This window comes from Abramis brama, assembly GCF_963993115.1.
Source record: "Abramis brama genome assembly, chromosome: 18".
Lineage (NCBI taxonomy): Eukaryota > Metazoa > Chordata > Actinopteri > Cypriniformes > Leuciscidae > Abramis > Abramis brama.
Genome location: NC_139980.1, coordinates 35,592,726 through 35,611,615, shown reverse-complemented (window position 1 = coordinate 35,611,615; position 18,890 = coordinate 35,592,726). Strand labels below are relative to the sequence as shown.

At 39.1% G+C, this 18,890-nt stretch overlaps 1 protein-coding gene across 2 annotated transcripts; it reads left to right on the top strand.

Annotated features, from left to right (window-relative positions):
* The first annotated feature begins 2,062 nt into the window (after nt 1-2,062).
* bub1ba (BUB1 mitotic checkpoint serine/threonine kinase Ba) lies at nt 2,063-17,909 on the top strand. Of its 2 annotated transcripts, none has more exons than XM_084091985.1 (17): nt 2,063-2,185; nt 2,396-2,465; nt 4,340-4,512; nt 5,964-6,064; nt 6,685-6,797; nt 9,150-9,187; nt 9,327-9,408; nt 9,854-9,941; nt 10,246-10,457; nt 11,505-11,635; nt 12,530-12,667; nt 12,744-12,823; nt 13,608-13,766; nt 13,939-14,075; nt 14,200-14,335; nt 15,457-15,572; nt 17,690-17,909. In XM_084091985.1, exons 2-17 carry the CDS (start codon nt 2,401-2,403, stop codon nt 17,802-17,804), a joined length of 1,884 nt encoding a protein of 627 aa, XP_083948111.1. In that variant the 5' UTR covers nt 2,063-2,185; nt 2,396-2,400; the 3' UTR covers nt 17,805-17,909. The 2 variants fall into 2 exon arrangements, with proteins under 2 accessions (XP_083948111.1, XP_083948110.1); XM_084091984.1 differs by having other exon boundaries at nt 2,075-2,185; nt 10,243-10,457.
* Nucleotides 17,910-18,890: the final 981 nt, after the last annotated feature.

Genomic DNA, 18,890 nt, shown 5'->3' with positions numbered 1-18,890 from the left:
CCCAGATTACTGAAACTGCCTGAGCAACGCTCGCTGTTAGATCATGCAACCCTTTGGGCAGTGTGTAAGACCCATAATTTTCATCAGACTAGGCCGAGTTTTCGCCCTGGCTGTATGGTACACTATCATTATAATTGCTCCTTATAGGATGCTGTTTATTACAGGAATGATGCTTGTAGCCTCTCTTCCTGGACTCTCTGCGAGTCCCTGATGATCATGTACTATATGGGCCCCGGGCACCTGCCCTTGGGACTTCGGTGTTGGATCTCAGCACGCACGGCGTTTTACACTGTGTTCCCCATAGCGTAAGATATTACGCAGTACGAGAGAACCTCTCGTGAGAGAACGTACTCGGTTACTAACGTAACCTCGGTTCTCTCTAGAGAGGGAACGAGTACTGCGTATCTTGCCGTGCCTGCAACACGCTCTGGTTCGCTTCGGCGATGAAAAACCAGATTATCCAGCCCATCGAGCTATATTTATAGGCCCTGGCCACGCCCGTTTCGGCGGAACGCCCTCATTGGATCTGACGTCATGAGGGCCTCTCTCGATAGGCTGGTGCAGTTGCCGCAGAGCAGCCAATAGGCACGCCAGCCGTCTGCGTGCTGCTGCAACGCGTTTTACATTAATACAAAATTAAGGATAATTTTTTGGCTTCAATATCTTGCGGAAAAGAGATTTCCCTCATAGCGTAAGATATTACGCAGTACTCGCTCCCTCTCTAGAGAGAACCGAGGTTACGTTAGTAACCGAGTACGTTTGCTAGCAAAAAAGAGATTTTCTCCCTTTGGTACAATTCAAGTACAGAAATATCACTAGAGTATAGTTGTTTACCCGATTACCCAAAAGTTGTGTTTGGCTGCTCTTCTAATCTCACATCTCCATCTACACTTCTGGAGTATCAGGGTGAATTAAGTGTAACTCAAACTGACCTCAATTAACATACATTTTTGTTGAATATTTCATCAAGGCATGGATTTCAACTAATCATTGAGCTTTATTTACTGTATGCTTGCTCACCTCAGGCCTCATAATCACTGACGTGAACAGATCCAGAATAACTTTAAAAGTCACTCAAGCACAATGATGTAAACATGTTTGTCTAGTGATTGAAACCCTGAAATATTGCTTGTCCCATTTAAACACTACAATAAATGGATCACTTTACTATAAATATAGACTCGACTCTTCTTATTGTTCTACTTCATTGACAATTTTACATTAAATTGTACATTTTGTGATGTTCATTGTTATTTAATTGATGTTCATATATTTAATATACTTGTACCATTGCAAAATAAAAAAAAAAGGATGAAATGACTTTTGGCAAAAGTTAGTTATTAATATTACTAGTTATATTCCAGGTTTTTCTTTTGTAGTTTTTATATGAAAATGTAATAACTCCTGCATTTAAGATGCAAATAGCCTACGTGTGAACCAAAAACAACACATATATTTCCTTGACTAGATGATATAATCACAATTATTAAACCAGTGCTCTTTAAATGATCTTATTCAAGAACAATTAATTCTCCTCACCTGAACGGCCATGGAAACAGAGCGCGCGCCCTGTGTGTCCAGCGGTTTTTTGCAACATCATTTATTTAAATATTTATGACGTAATACAAAAATTGGTCTATGAATTCTCTCAATTGAATTAAATATAAACTGCTGGAATGACCGTATTTTATCTCTGACATACTGTTATCACTCAATTAAATAACGTTTGAATTCGTTTAAAACGTTATATAAACACAATCAGTGATTTAACTCCTGATTTCACTGCAAAACAGAAGAGGGCAGTATATGCACAAGGCTTCCGTAGAAAACAAGAAGAGATAAATGAGTTGCCTTTTGCCTTTACGTTTTTATAATACAATGACATATTGTTTATAAATAGTTTATAAAATGAAATATATATATATATATATATATATATATATATATATATATATATATATATATATATATATATACCGCGAAAAAATAAATGTTAAATTCCCAAGTACGTTATTATGTGACGTCGAGCCGAGGAGGAACGTCGTCAGTTACTTAATACGTCACAGTCACGTGGTAACATTTGAAATTGAGCCTCGAATGCACAACAGACACACATACACCTCTGCTGTCAGTGTTTTATGCTAGCAAACTTCGCCGAAACAGAAATATTTGATGATTTTCGGAGGTACAGTCATGATTATTACAACTTGAAATGTATATGACTCGCAAATATAATGTTTTGTTGATTTGAAAATGATTTGCTAGTATCTGTCGCTGTGAGGCCAGCTGTCATGAATACTAACCCATCCTACTCGTGTTATAAAACATCATAATTTTAGTATTCTGATTACAAATAACCTTCGTTGCATGCTACTGGATTTATTATATCACACAGGATAGATGGCTTTAGGGTTTGAGCAATCAAAACGCGTGAAGATGGATGAACTTTCGTCTCACATTTGGAGGTAAGCAGTGTGCTGAAGATCCACTTGTTCATGATGTTTTTATTGTAACTTAAGTGATTTTTAATAAGTGTTGTTTTGTTTTGGGTCGTTTGTCACACACACACACACACACACACACACACACACACACACACACACACGGCTCATTGTAGTGAAGTCTACATCGATGTAGTCTAACCTGCCGAAACCAAATAAGATTAAGGATAAGTTTATATTAAATATGTTTTAATCATGAGTATTTTATATTATATCTAAATAATTGTGTTCATGTCTCCTAATTTGAATTCCCTTATTAACAAATAACATTTTAATTTACAACAGCATGTTTTTTTTTTTTTTTGCACAGAAGTCAAAGGGCTTATTTATACATTGTTCATGTTAAACGTTCTTCTCCTATTATTTATTTATTTATTTTTATAAATGTTATAAATTTTATAAATCTTGTTTCAGAATGTTCAAAGAACATTTAAAATAGAGGTCGACCGATAGTGGATTTTACCGATAATGATAACCGATCAATCGATTAAAAAATATGAATGTATTCATGTATAAACTATGTACTAATGTATTAACTAAGACACAACTTTAAAATATAAAAATGTATTAGTAAATATAGAAATCAACAAATTAACAATACGTTTATTAACCAAAGTTAATGTTACAAGTGTTAATGTAAATGTAAAGTGTTACTATGGCATATAAATCCAAACATTAATGCTTAACTACACAAGGGCCAGAGCGTTGGTATTAGACACACGTGTGTGTATTGTCTGTATACTCTCACACTTTATTTGCTTCTATTTTAGAACACTTGATGATTCATCAAAATATCAAATCAAATTATGTTAGTGGTGATAAAACCAAACTGAAAGCGACCTCATGATTTGTTTGTATGTTTCAGTCGGCAGCATATCAACACTCATTGCCTTCTCATGTCACTAGCTCTATATATATCCTCTTCCTGCATAACGGATGCATTAAAGCGATCAGCTGGCGTGTTTTGTTTTTGAGGTATTAATTGTTAGCATCCTCTCAGCCTTGACGGCAAACACGCTGTTCTAGTCAACAAATTAATAACTTTATAATGATATGAAAACGCGTACGGTAGTGTACTGTATATTATACCGTTTCATTCTCCGTTTTAAATCCACATCTGAAGTGTCCCGCTTTGTGCTGCGTCAAAACAAACTCCACGAGGCGTCAGTGATAGTTTTTATTTTGCCTCTTCCAGTTATCGGTGCCGATTAATCGGCAAAACCGTTCGATCGGTCGACCTCTAATTCAAACGTTGCATTTTGCAAAATGTTAAATGGAATTAAAACTCATCTCTGATCACCAAAATTACATATTTAAATGTTTTTGGAAGAAATTCTTCATGCCTTAAAATATCTTGACTGTAACTCGACACCCTCGCCTCATTTAGTATGCGTGGTTCTATGAATATGCAAATGAGCCCCGCCTCCACTCACTCAGCTCAGAGATCCACTGGTTGACGATCACACGTTGATCTGATTGGTTACAAGGTAGTTTGTGACGTCAGAAACACCAGCGATTTCAAAGCGTGTTTTTGAGACTGTCTTTGGTTCACTGCAGTTTTAAGGAGGAAATACTCAGCAATGGAGTCGACTTATGAATTTACACATGCTTTGTCTTAAAGCAGATTAAAAACACCACATAGACACATAAACAACATTAAAATCTGGATTTACACCACAGGGGGACTTTAATGTTTGCATAACCAAGAAAAAAGCGTTTTTATAACTTAAAGGGAATGTTGTTGTTGTTGGACTGTAACTAGTACTTCAGTTCATCCCATATATTGATCTGTGACTGTTTTATTTTAACTTGTGTAATCGTGAGACTTCACGTTTCAGCGCTCCAGCGGAGACTGCGCTCCCGTCCCAGAGGGTTCCGACTCCAGAAGAACAGGCTTCCCAGCAGGAGGATCACGTGCAGCTCATGTACTGCAAAGACCAGGTGTACCAGGGAGACGCGGAGTTCAGCCTGGAAGAGCTTCGTGCGCAGCGCTACTACAGGGCTCTGAGCGGTACGCGTGTTTTACAGCATGTCTGATGTTAGTGTGTTTGAGGCTTTAATCAAGTGTGGAATCAGAAGTGGTTTTTTTGCAATTATCTTTTTATTGATTTTTAACATTTTATTGACATAACAGACAGAAAAAAGGAAAACAAAACAAAAAATAAAATAAAATAATAAAAAAACAGCAAATTAAATCAACTCAGTCCATGGTCACAGATCACAGTTCATCCTTTGTGAATGATATGTAAACATGCCAAACCCCGTTATGACATGGTAGTGTCAGAGGTCCATAAGCGGTTCCCATATCTTTCGGGAGGCGTCTCCCTTGGTTTTTAGGGTGTATGTGCGTTGCTCCAGTCTTAAAGTTTCATTTAGGATTTGTTTAAACAGATTAAATGATGGATTATAATAATCCTTTCCTGCATGTGGTGTCCAGCGTCTTGTCCAATTCCGTACCAAAGAGGTAACGTGTTGGTGAAATGTCCAGTGGGGTTTTCACAATCTTAACAGTTAGATCATGTACCGCCTTCCAGAAATGTTTTAATTTCCTGCATTCCCAAAAAACATGCATAATTAATCAGAAGTGTTTTAACTAAACCCATGCGCTGCGTCTGAAGTCTGACGTCACTTTCCCGCGGGAACACACTCGCTCAGCCGGACGGAGTGGCAGGAGAGCTGATGCGTGACTGGATTTAAGAGGAGAAACTGAAAACACCAGTAAAACGAACGATTATCAGTTTAAACTAAAGGTTGGACTCGATATAGTGTTCCTTACAAATCACCAAAGATCCGGTGATCATGGATATTGACACGCAGCAGGAATCATGTTTCCTCACATTATATGAGCCTGATTTCCACGCCGGGGAAATACATAAAGCTAATTAGCCTGTGAACGCTTTATATTATACAGAATAGGTGTACATCCATGTGATCATTTATATTAATGTTACATATATCATCATATCCTCCAGCCCTAAAACAGCCCAGTGTTTATTAAAAACGTCCAATTTTGCAGAATATACGATGTTAAGTATTTAATTGAGTTGTCAATACAATATATAACAATTAGGGGTATCGTCCATGATAACACCGTAATTGTTTTTTTAATGATATGCAATATTACATTATCGAGTATATCACTCACAAAAACACACCCAGAGCACGCACGCATACGAGTGTGTGTGACTGTGTGTGTGTGTGTGTTTTAAATGTCTATATAGTTTTGTAAAAAAAAATAAAAAAATCAGTTTTAGATATTACTAAATTAAGTCAAACTAACTGACAATGAGAAATGTAGCTGAAATCAAATAGGTTTAAGATTTTTATATATATATATATATAATTTCTTTTAATGTTTATTTTATTTCAAGGAACACGTGTCTTTTATGGTTTTAGTTAACTATAATAAGCCTTGATTAGACCGTATAGCATTTTAATTCGATTTTACATTTCTAACTGCAGAAAAGGCCTCAAACATCAACAGAATAAAGCAGGAACTGCAGCTTCAGATCGAGCAGAAGCAGAGACTCATTCAGCAGAGGATCAGCACAGCTCCACAGCAGGTACAGCCTTACACTCAGTATCTGATAAATGATGAAAGAACTTGAAGTTTCGGGTGAAGGATTCCTTTAAAGGGATAGTTCACCCAAAAGTGAACATTAGCCCATGATTTACTCGCCCTCAACTTATCCCAGGTGTATACGACATTCTTCTCTCAGACGAACACAGTCAGTGTTATATTAAAAAATGTCCTGGCTCTTCCAAGCTTTATAATGGCAGTGAATGGCCGTATATTTTTTGAAGTCCACCAAAGTGCATCCGTCCATCATAAAAGTTAATCTGTCCATGATAAAGTGCTCCACAGGCTCTGTGGGGTTAATAAAGGCCTTCTGAAGTGAAGCCATGCGTTTGTGTAAGAAAAATATCCACATTTAAAACTTAATCAACTAAAATAGAAGAGCCAGGAGATTTTTTTAATATAACTCTGATTGTGTTCGTCTGAAAGAAGAATGTCATATACACCTAAGATGAGTTCAGGGAGAGTAAATCATGGGCTAATGTTCATTTCTGGGTGAACTATCCCTTTAAACGCATGTTTTGCATTTTTAAAATGAGCTTTCAGACACACACCAGCATAAGTCTGGCTCCTGTTTTAACAGTGTGATTTTAATTCTTGGTCTAGATCGTCGACGAGGAGGCCGGCTCTTCTGGTGCGTGTGAACCTGCCGCCCCTGTTGTGAAACGAGCTCCATTCGTCATTTACAGCGATCAGGAAGAAGGGCATGAGGTTCAGAGGTCAGCTCTTATAATGCTTTAAGAAAGACCTTTTTCTTTTTTCTTTTTTTTTAATCCCTATGGAAAAAATCCTCCTGGAACCGACACAGTTGAGTTGAGTTGAGTTGAGTTGAGTTGAGTTGAGTTGAGTTGAGTTGAGTTGAGTTGAGTTGAGTTGAGTTGAGTTGAGTTGAGTTGAGTTGAGTTGAGAGTTGTTGAGTTGAGAGTTGTTGAGTTGAGAGTTGTTGAGTTGAGAGTTGTTGAGTTGAGTCGTGTTGGGTCGAGTTGAGTTGAGAGTTGTTGAGTTGAGAGTTGTTGAGTTGAGAGTTGTTGAGTTGAGAGTTGTTGAGTTGAGAGTTGTTGAGTTGAGAGTTGTTGAGTTGAGAGTTGTTGAGTTGAGAGTTGTTGAGTTGAGAGTTGTTGAGTTGAGAGTTGTTGAGTTGAGTCGTGTTGGGTCGAGTTGAGTTGAGTCGTGTTGGGTCGAGTTGAGTCGTGTCGTGTTGGGTCGAGTTGAGTCGTGTCGGGTCGGGTCGAGTCGAGTCGAGTCGAGTCGAGTCGAGTCGAGTCGAGTCGAGTTGAGAGTTGTTGAGTTGTGTTGGGTCGAGTCGAGTTGAGTCGAGTTGAGTTGTTGAGTTGAGTCGTGTTGGGTCGAGTTGTGTTGAGTAGGGTTGTGTTGAGTTGGGTTTAGGGATGGCGAAAACTAAAAGTTGGGTTTAGGGATGGCGAAAACTAAAAGTTGGGTTTAGGGATGGCGAAAACTAAAAAATTTCTTGACCGACCACCGAGCCTCATTAGCCGGTTGAAAGTTAGTTTTTCAGTATGCTACGCTATTTGAAATAACAGCCATTTCGAGCCGCGCCTGCAATTTCGCAACTTTGTCGCAATCTCTCTGCCGCCCTTCCACTGACGTCACTTTTTTTAAATCCCCTCAGCACGAAACATGAGTCCCGCAAACGCGGCGCCGAGGAGCTTGTATGTAATCGGAGGACAAATGGCTCCTTAGTTTCGAAATGGTTTGGGTACAAGGTGATCGCGTTGAAAATAAAGGCGTTTGTCTAGCGTTAGAAGCTCATTGGAAACATTGCCGCGGCTCATTTAAGAAAATGACAGCTCCGAAGAGACGCCGCTTTAGTTTGAGGTAACGTTAGTGCTAACAACAATAAAGAAAGATGATGATCATCAGGTGTCGCGTTTTCAGGTGATACATCATAGATGATGTGCTACTACTGTATTTAAGCACTGTATCACACAAGTTGCAACTTACATCTGTTTGGTGAAATAGTCCCACACACTACTTTTCTTTGCACGCTTCATCCTGTCGTCTGCCCTGGCTCTAACCCCGAGTGTTTTAGCCTGTAGCCTTTACTTTTCGCAAACCTTGTGAGCGCGCAAACCCAAACGCTGTGACCTCACACCAAATGTTTTTTATTGGTTTATTAAGTACAAACAGGCGAGTTATGAAAAATTGAGTGTGAGGTATTTGTTCACTTCACACAAAAAGATCTTGGAATGAGATGGCTAACTGTAGTAGCGTTTAGTCCACTGTCTATAATAGCCTAATTTAGAGAGAACTTTTTTTTCTTTTTTTTTTTTACCGACTACTGACAACTTTAATCGGTTAACCATCGGTCAAACGGCCATCGGTTAACATCCCTAGTTGGGTTGTGTTGTGTTGAGTTGGGTTGTGTTGGGTTGTGTTGGGTTGTGTTGAGTTGGGTTGGGTTGGGTTGAGTTGAGTTGTGTTGGGTTGAGTTGGGTTGGGTTGTGTTGAGTTGGGTTGGGTTGGGTTGTGTTGAGTTGGGTTGGGTTGTGTTGTGTTGGGTTGTGTTGGGTTGGGTTGTGTTGAGTTGGGTTGGGTTGAGTTGTGTTGGGTTGGGTTGTGTTGGGTTGTGTTGAGTTGTGTTGGGTTGGGTTGGGTTGGGTTGTGTTGTGTTGAGTTGGGTTGGGTTGAGTTGTGTTGTGTTGGGTTGTGTTGAGTTGGGTTGAGTTGTGTTGTGTTGGGTTGTGTTGAGTTGAGTTGAGTTGTGTTGGGTTGTGTTGAGTTGGGTTGGGTTGAGTTGGGTTGTGTTGGGTTGTGTTGAGTTGTGTTGGGTTGTGTTGAGTTGGGTTGGGTTGAGTTGTGTTGTGTTGGGTTGTGTTGAGTTGAGTTGAGTTGTGTTGGGTTGTGTTGAGTTGGGTTGTGTTGAGTTGTGTTGTGTTGAGTTGTGTTGAGTTGTGTTGTGTTGTGTTGTGTTGTGTTGTGTTGTGTTGAGTTGTGTTGTGTTGGGTTGAGTTGGGTTGGGTTGGGTTGTGTTGTGTTGTGTTGTGTTGGGGTATTTGCATTTAAATGTTTCTCTGATCTTTTTGCTGATGGTTTTTCTGTTGTGTGTTCAGGAGGAGTTCAGTGAGCCGAGAGGAGCACACGCATCAGAGTGAGTCTCTCCTGTCTGTAACACACTGTGTGTCTGTGTGTGTGTGTGTTCAGGTGAAATTCCTGTGCTAAACACGTGTGTGTGTTCAGGTGATATTCCTGTGCTAAACGTGTGTGTGTGTGTGTGTGTGTGTGTTCAGGTGGAAGTGACTCTCAACAGCAGAAAACAGCCACAGCAAAACCATCTAGCGCTTCTGATGAGAACAGACAGACACACAAACCGTGAGGACACCAGCTGGCCTTTCTTTCTTTCTTTCTTTCTTTCTTTCTTTCTATTCATCGTTCTTATCATTTTATCGTTGATCTTTCTTGTATCGCTCTTTTATATTGTTCTTCCTTTCTATCATTCTATCTTTTGTCATCCGTTTATCATTCTTTTTTATAGTTTGTTCTTTTTTATCTTTTCACTTCTATCGTTCTTTTATCATTCTTCCTTTTTATTGTTCATTCATTTTTGCATTCTGTCTTTATATGGTTCTTTCTTTCTTTCTTTCTTTCTTTCTTTCTTTCTTTCTCCAATCTCCTTTTTCATCTCTTTCTAGTTCTTTTGTTTGTTCTTTTTGTCATTCCATTTTAGTTTTTTGTGTTTGTTTTATTTTTTATTTTCCTTCTTTGGTCGCTCTGTCCACTCTTTCATTTAATCAGTATGTTTTCTCTGCAATTTCAGATCATCTTCAGCTAACCGTGTGTCTCTGAAGCTGCCGACCTCGAGTCTGAAAGTGCCGAAGTCAAGAGCAGAACCCTCCGCTGACAGAGTGAGATCAGCGTTCCTACAGGGAGTAGCTCACTTAATGAACATTAGCCCATGATTTACTCTCCCTCAACTCATCCTAGGTGTATACGACATTCTTCTTTCAGACGAACACAATCAGAGTTATATTAATAAATGTCCTGCTCTTCCAAGCTTTATAATGGCAGTGAATGGCTACCAACAGATTGAAGCTCAAAAACGTGCATCTATCATGGGCTAATGTTCATTTTAAAGTGAACTACTCCTTTCAGTTTCTTCTCAGTGTTTGTAATTGAAGTGTTCCTGTCAGTAATCACGTTCATTAGCAGGACTCGTCCATCTCTCGCTGTGAGGAAGCCATCGTCAACGGCCACTGGAATAAGACTCTGTGCCGGAGTCCAGACGACACGTGTGAGTTCGCTCGTGCCACTCATCTCGCTTCAACTCCATTCGCTGGAGTCGAGAGGCAGAAACCCCCGGAGAACCCAGAGTCCACTAAAGCACCGAGCTCTGCCATGAGCCCTGAGGAGAACAAGCTCAGGTACTCCAGCTGCTTAACGTGCTTGAATTTACTGTTTTTATTATTGAGCTCCCCAGACAGCAACATGGTGTCGGCCCAGATCTGGTACATGTGGATTCAGCGCGCACCGGATGTGGGCCGGATCTGGGCCGACTCTTTGTTGCTGTCTGCAGGGTTCGTACAATGTGTTTAAAGTGCTTGAATTTTACTTTTTGAAATGTAAGTCCTGAAAACCCATGAAAACAGACATATTTAAGAAAAGGTACTTGACAAGTGCATGAATTAGCAGTCTGTCTAATACATATATAGAGGCATTTCTCATGGATATGAGTGTGATATTGCTCATATAAAGCAATCATTGCTTTCATTCTTCAGATCAATCATATATTCATGGAAATTGATAATCAGATTTAATAAGGAAAGCGATATCTTTGTCATAGCGTCCTTTCAATGATTAAAGTTTCCACCGTCATTGCATCTGCTGCACTTTATTATTTGTACCATTTTTTGATTAGTTTATTTTTCATCCATTTACATTTTTTTTATTTAAAAGATAATAAAGATATTGTTTGATAAGTGAGATCTCAGTCCTTGAAAACCAAAAAAGTGTTTCATTTTACAGTATCTGTCAAACCCTGGGTACTCAAAGATGACGCATCAGCGTGTTCGCTTACTGCGATAAAACTGTCTGGAAATGTTCAGAATTGTCTTAAAAATGTCTTGAACTGAAAAAAAAAAAATTGGTGTAGAAACAATTTTCACAAATAATTACGAAGAAACTTCAAGTAACACTGGAAGGACCAGAACAGTATTTTCGTGTAAAACGTTCTCCAATAATCTATACTCAGTCCCTATACTGTAATAAACACATTGGGTGAAGTTAAGAAATCCACTATCAGACAATGACATTTATAAAACACTAAAAGACGAGGGACATTTTTTTTAAGGAAGTAAATACTAGGGGTGGATGAAATGGCCAAAATCTTATTTCACAATATGAGAAATTTTATTTCATGATAATGAGATACTACAGAAATGTAATGATCGTATTATGCTTTGTGTTCACAGTCCTATCCTAGAGATCAGTCAGGACTTGGGCGGCACTTCCTTCGCTAACTTTTCCCAGGATCCCATGAACCGCTTTAATGACACGGAGATCAGCCGAGCCGTGGAGGGAGCAGAGACTGTGCTGGAGAACGGTGGGAAATAAAGCTCACACTTTAGAGTTTATATGCTCTCTTAGTGAAACGAGTCTGTTTTAGAGCTGCTCAATTAATTGTTAAAAGATCGCTATCGAAGTTAAATCACCTTTTAAAAAATTAACTTGAAGCTTCAAATAAAGATTGTATCATTACATCGTTACACCAGTAGGTGGCGACAAGAGACTGTTAAAAATGAGTTTGAATCATTGAATCATCCACTCAAGAGATTCGTTTAAAAACACTGATTCATCCAGTAATGAAACAAGTGAACTCTTTATGAGTGAGTCATTGAATCATTCACTCAAACCGATTTTTAAAAATAATTCAAGTCAAATATACATTTTTAAATAGACTGCAGCAATTAACATTTAGTCAGAAGAACCCTTTAGTAAATTGCATGTTGTTTTGTTTAATTATCTGTTCAGAATCATGGGAGAATCAATGATTCAAAAATGATTCAATTTATCCAGAATTGTCCATCCTAATCTATTGTGTTTTGTTTAGATCTTAAAAAAAAAAACAGATACATTTTAGGTTCTTTCTTGTGTGTGTGTGTGTGTGTGTGTCTGTGTGTGTGTGTGTGTCTGTCTGTATATATATATATATATATATACGCACACAAGACTAAAAAATCTAATTTAAGACTTTTTAAGGATCCATGGGAACCCTATATATATATATAAAATATACAAGAAAGAAACCTAAAATGTATTTTTGTTTTTGATATATATATGAATGATTCAATGACTCGTTCACAAAGACGTCACTTGTTTCATTACTGGATCCCAGGCACACACATCTTACATTATCTGGTCATTTTTCCACGCCCAAAATATGTTCTATGATATATGATCTTACATCTTTTTAACATGTTTGTACTTGTGCTCAAAGTGTCAGTCACTGAATCCGAGGACGTCTGCGGTCCAGGCGTGAGGTCCAGGCTGTGTCAGCAAGCAGACGTGACAACCTTTTCCAGCTTCCACCGTAAAACTGAGCTTCTTCCCGACACCAGCGGGAACTTAACTCTTGGTATATGGAAAACTCATGCACAGGGGCAGTAATATTGTCAAAATAATGTTTAATAGAATATTCCCCACACTTCCAGATGGAGAGACGTTGGTTTACCGCGAGAAGAAGAAAGGGTTCACCGTTTACTCGTCCAGCAATGCCACTGTCCTTCTGAAGGTGCGACACTATATCAACACTCGGCTGGCAGGGTAGAAGACAATACAATGATGGCAAATGAGATTTACAGATAAACAGACACTTTTTATTTATATTTAAAGTGCAATTTTAGTATTATTTATATATTATTATAGTATTTATTAAAGTCCCCTGTAGTCAATAATTGTATCCCTTTAAACTCATCTCTGATCACCAAAATGACATTTTTAAATGTTTTTTCCTTGAAAAAAGTCTTTATGCCCTAAAATATCTTGAATGTAACTCTAAACCCTTGCCTCATTTAGTATGCATGGATCTATTAATATGCAAATGAGCCCCGCCTCCACTGGTTGACTATATATATATATATATATTATATATATATATATATATATATATTCACACTCTTGTGTATTTATACTTTGTTGATATATTATGATGTTCGTGATAACCTTTAACTTTTAGATTTACACTGCTCTTCCTCTCTCTCTCTCTCTCTCTTTCTGTTTATATAAATATATATATGCTGTCAAATTGATTAATCGCATCTAACATAAAAATTTGTGTATATGTGTGTATATATATGTGTGTGTGTATATATACATATACACACACACACACACCAAGTATCATATAAACACAAACTTTTATGATAGGTGATTAATCGATTTGACAGCACTAATATATATATATATATATAAACACTCATTTCTTATATCTTTATTTGTCATGTTTTTGTGACTAACTCTGATGTTTCCATATTTCCTCCTCCTGTACTGTACGCTTCCCTGTTTTCCTGGTTCAGCTGGACTCTTCCTCAGTGCCGTGGGATTTCTTCATCAGCTCGCAGCTCCGAGCTCGACTGTCACATGACCAGCAGGATCGCCTCGTCCAGATCTCCTGCTACGTGTTCGAGAACGGCTGCATGACTCTCTGGAGGATTCCTCACGGAGTGACCATTGAGGTACGTCTCCTCAGTTCGTTTTTCTTTTCCTCATAACCGCCGCATCTTTATCACGCAATTCTGAGAAGTAAACTCGCAATTACCCTTTTTATTCTTTATTCTGTGGAGGAAACAATCTTTTTATACACAAGTCCTCAATGAAACATTTCTGTTTTCATCTTTCCACCGTTAGGATCTCCTCGCTAAGCCCATTGCTAGTCCGGATGTTTCACGCTTAGTCCTTCTGTTACTAGAGTTGGTGAAGCGGTTTCATTCCTGTCAGGTGGTCCATGGAGGCCTGAAGCCAGAAACCCTGTACTCTTACCACAGGTACATGAGTGAAGCACACACACACACACACACACACACGCACACACACACACGCACACGCACACGCACACGCTTGGCATTGATACCCGTTTCCAAGCCGCTCTTCCTGTGTTTGTGGCCGCAGTGGCGTCGCAGCTCTAGATTTCTCACGCGCAGTGGATCTGCAGCTCCAGAGTGACGTGAAAACTGCACAAGACCTTCCGTCGGCGCAGGAGTACATACAGCAGGGTCTTCTGCCCGCTTCTGCCTCGCCTTATCAGGTACATTCACACTCTTTCCTCCAAATATAGCAACACTTTTGACTCTCAGTTTGTGTAAATTCACTTTGGGTTCAGGGTATTTATTTTTTCCCACATTAATTTCCCACGTCTTGTACAATTATGTGGTTTTGCTTCATTAATACAGTGAATGCTTTTTCTTTCTTGATTTACCCTGAAAGAATGGAAGTGAAATGTGACAACATGCCCCAAAGGTGACCATATGACAGATTAAAATGTTATCTGATCTAATCCAAAAAAATATACAAGACAAACTAAAATATTTTCTCAATAAAATACAATTAACTTTAGTCTTTATTCACCTTATTCTCATGGTTTCTCAATAGAATTCATGAAAGTATAGAATAGAATAGCATAGTTCTAATAGGGGCTCATTGTAACGCAGTGTGACAACATGCCCCGCCTGCACACCTGGGGTTTAAACCCGGCGGGTGTTTCTGCTGTTAGATCAGCATTAAAGAGCCATATCAACTGTTAAATAACACACATAAGATTACAATAATATCAGGTTTGTCTAATTTTAAATAAACAAAAAAAAACAGAGATGAAAAATTAAAGAAATGTACTTTTGCTACAGTTAAATGTTCAGCGATATCTTCCAAAGATTTTTTTTTATTTTGGTGCATTTTTTTCCTCTATATAGTGTTGATATGGCAACTAGTAAATACACTAAGTTTTGTCATGCTGGCATGTGTGGAAAGTTTTAAACCATGTGTGTTACATCTATGGCACAGCTGATTGGCTCTGCTGATCCTGCAGCCAATGGGATTGCTTGCTTAACATTGAAATAGTCTGGTTCAGTGTTAGCTTTCAGCTAGTCCTGCAGTGCTAACAGACTCTCTGAACCCCCCCCCCCCCCCCCAGCTCCACCTGCCTAGATCTGAATCGGGATTTATGTGTGTCTGTTTATGAAGCGGCAGAAATAATCAAGAAGAAGAAAAAACATAATCTTTAAACTACTTCAGCTGCCGGCGTATGGTTTAGGGCTTGCACCAGTTTGTTCATTTATCTAGCTAATCAATAATGAATAATCAAATCCATGAAATGTGTAAAAAGCAATAATTGTTGCATAATTTCTGTGATTATTTCTGCTCTTGCAACAGGTTGATCTGATTGGCCTTGCAGAAGTCGTGCACACTCTGCTGTTTAACCGGCCAATGAGAGTAAGGCAGGAGAACTCGGCCTGGAGTCTGGAGGAGTCATCTGGATCTGATCAGAGGTGCGAGCAACATTAACTATTAATATTGTACAGACATATGGAGGAACACAAACATGTCCAGGTCATAGTTACCACAGACAAAAGAGAGCTGTGAGTGAGTGTGTGTGAGTGTGTGTGTGTGTGTGTGTGAGAGTGTGTGCGTGTGAGTGTGAGTGTGTGTGTGTGAGAGAGTGAGTGTGTGTGTGTGTGTGTGTGAGAGTGTGTGCGTGTGTGAGAGAGTGAGTGAGTGTGTGTGTGTGAGTGTGTGTGTGTGAGTGAGTGTGTGTTTGTGAGTGTGTGTGCGTGTGTGAGAGAGTGAGTGAGTGTGTGTGTGTGTGCGTGTGTGTGTGAGTGAGTGTGTGTGTGTGAGTGAGTGTGTGTTTGTGAGTGTGTGTGCGTGTGTGAGAGAGTGAGTGAGTGTGTGTGTGTGTGCGTGTGTGTGTGAGTGAGTGTGTGTGTGTGAGTGAGTGTGTGTTTGTGAGTGTGTGTGCGTGTGTGAGAGAGTGAGTGAGTGTGTGTGTGTGTGCGTGTGTGTGTGTGTGAGTGTGTGTGTGTGAGTGAGTGTGTGTTTGTGAGTGTGTGTGCGTGTGTGAGAGAGTGAGTGAGTGTGTGTGTGTGTGCGTGTGTGAGTGAGTGAGTGTGTGCGTGTGTGTGTGTGTGCGTGTGTGTGAGAGTGAGTGAGTGAGTGTGTGTGTGTGTGTGTGTGTGTGTGTGTGTGTGTGTGTGTGAGTGAGTGAGTGTGAGTGAGTGTGTGAGTGAGTGTGTGAGTGAGTGAGTGTGTGAGTGAGTGTGTGAGTGAGTGTGTGAGTGAGTGTGTGAGTGAGTGTGTGAGTGAGTGTGTGAGTGAGTGTGTGAGTGTGTGAGTGAGTGTGTGAGTGAGTGTGTGAGTGAGTGTGTGAGTGAGTGAGTGAGTGTGTGAGTGAGTGTGTGAGTGTGTGAGTGAGTGAGTGTGTATGAGAGTGAGTGTGTGTGTGTGTGTGAGAGTGTGTGTGTGTGAGAGAGTGAGTGTGTGTGTGTGTGTGTGTGTGAGAGAGTGAGTGTGTGTGTGTGTGTGTGAGAGAGTGAGTGTTTGTGTGTGTGAGAGTGAGTGTGTGTGAGAGTGAGTGTGTGTGAGAGTGAGTGTGTGTGAGAGTGAGTGTGTGTGAGAGTGAGTGTGTGTGAGAGTGAGTGTGTGTGAGAGTGAGTGTGTGTGAGAGTGAGTGTGTGTGTGTGAGAGTGTGTGCGTGTGTGTGTGAGAGTGTGTGCGTGTGTGAGAGAGTGAGTGTGTGTGTGAGAGTGTGTGTGTGAGAGTGTGTGTGTGAGAGTGTGTGTGTGAGAGTGTGTGTGTGAGAGTGTGTGTGTGAGAGTGTGTGTGTGAGAGTGTGTGTGTGTGAGAGAGTGAGTGTGTGTGTGTGTGTGTGTGTGTGTGTGTGTGTGTGTGTGTGTGTGTGTGTGTGTGTGTGTGTGTGTGTGTGTGTGTGTGTGAGTGAGTGAGTGTGTGTGTGAGAGTGAGTGTGTGTGAGTGCGTGTGTGCGTGTGTGAGAGAGTGAGTGTGTGAGTGTGAGTGAGTGTGTGTGAGAGTGTGTGTGTGTGTGAGAGAGTGAGTGTGTGTGTGTGTGTGTGTGTGTGTGTGAGAGTGAGTGTGTGTGTGTGTGTGTGTGTGTGTGTGTGTGTGTGTGTGCGCGCATCATCATAATGCAAAAACAAAAATCTCATCACACAAAAATATTTGGTAACGTTTTTAAATATGGTCCCATTAGTTATTGCATTAATAATGAGCAATACAATTGTTACAATACTTATTAATGTTAGTTAATACATTTTTCATTGATAGTTTGATGACATGTTTGATCAGGTCCATTAATAATAACAACAGTGATTATTAAAAAAATGAAACGGATACAACTTTATATTTGTATAATGTTTACATTAATGTAAATTAACATTAACCAAAATTATAAGTGATATAAGTATTTTTTTCATTAACTAATATTAACAAATAAAACCTTATTATAAAGTGTTTCCAGATATTTAGAGTGAAGTATTTGCACATGTTTATAACCCTCTAAGATATGCACATGCAGATCTGTGTTAGTTTAGTGTTGCTGTATTCCAGTCCAGATGTTTGGCATAAGTGTGTTTGATTGGTCGTCCCTCAGCGCTCCTGTGAGCTCCTCATGGAAGGACTTCTTCCACATGACTCTGAATCCAGAGCAGAAGTCTTCTCCGCTGCTGGTGGCCGACCTCATCCGGCACGTGAGCGACAGCTTATGAATGTCGGTTTATTGTAAAATAAGGCCATGTTCTTTTCACTCCGTGTGAAACTGGAATTAATGTTATATATTGTTTTTTATACTCGTTAATAAACTATTTTCACAATGTAGGCTTGGGTGTTTTTTTAATTCATAATAAAGAAAATCTCAGTGATTGAGGCATATATTTGTTTTTTAAATATAAAATAGTGGCTTAAGATGCGATATGTTGTTTATAGTGAATAAATGGTATGTGACACTATATAAAACAAGTTCAAGTATCATGCTTTTTGTGAAACTTTTGCTACATAATAATTAAAAGATACACATTTATTAAATTTTATATTAAAAGTATGAACCTTCCACGATTGAGACATGACATCTGTGTTGTGAACATATACAGCTGTGTTCTGTGTTCTGTGGATCGCCGTTATTTGACTCATGCATTGAAAACCTGTAAATCAACATTCTAGATTAATGATCTTCACAACAGTGCATAGCTGATGCATTCTGGGTTCATAATCTCCTCTGAGTGAATCAGCATTTCTAATTATTTAGTTCATTCAAACTCTTTTCATGTTTGCATTTTTAACACTTTATAATAAGGTACACTATGTAAGTTTTTTTTGTTGGATTAAAATGAACAACATTTAAGTGAGTCAGTACATGTGTGTTTGTCTGACCCTGGTTCACCACGGTAAGCCTGTTATCAGTGTGTATTTTACACCGGTCAGGAATATTAGGTACTTGTGTCTAGGGCTGCACGATACTGAAGAAAAATACAATAACTCATTCAATAATGCGATATACGATACGATAATGCTTAAAGTGTGTGAAATAAATTATCTTTAAAATGTATTTAAAATAATATAACCTACATACGTGACAAGAAAACATCCCTAAACTTCTGAACATCAGTGTTTTACTGTATATCAGAAGTGTTATTCTAACATCAGTGTAAACCTCGGGGGTCAGGAGTCAGGTTATTAAACAACAGAAACTGAATAATCAAATGTAAAAATAAACACTGCTTAGTTTTCACTGTATGAATTAAATATATCCTGATTCTTATTAAAGCGACAGAAGTTCTTCAGCCGAGAGCGAGTGA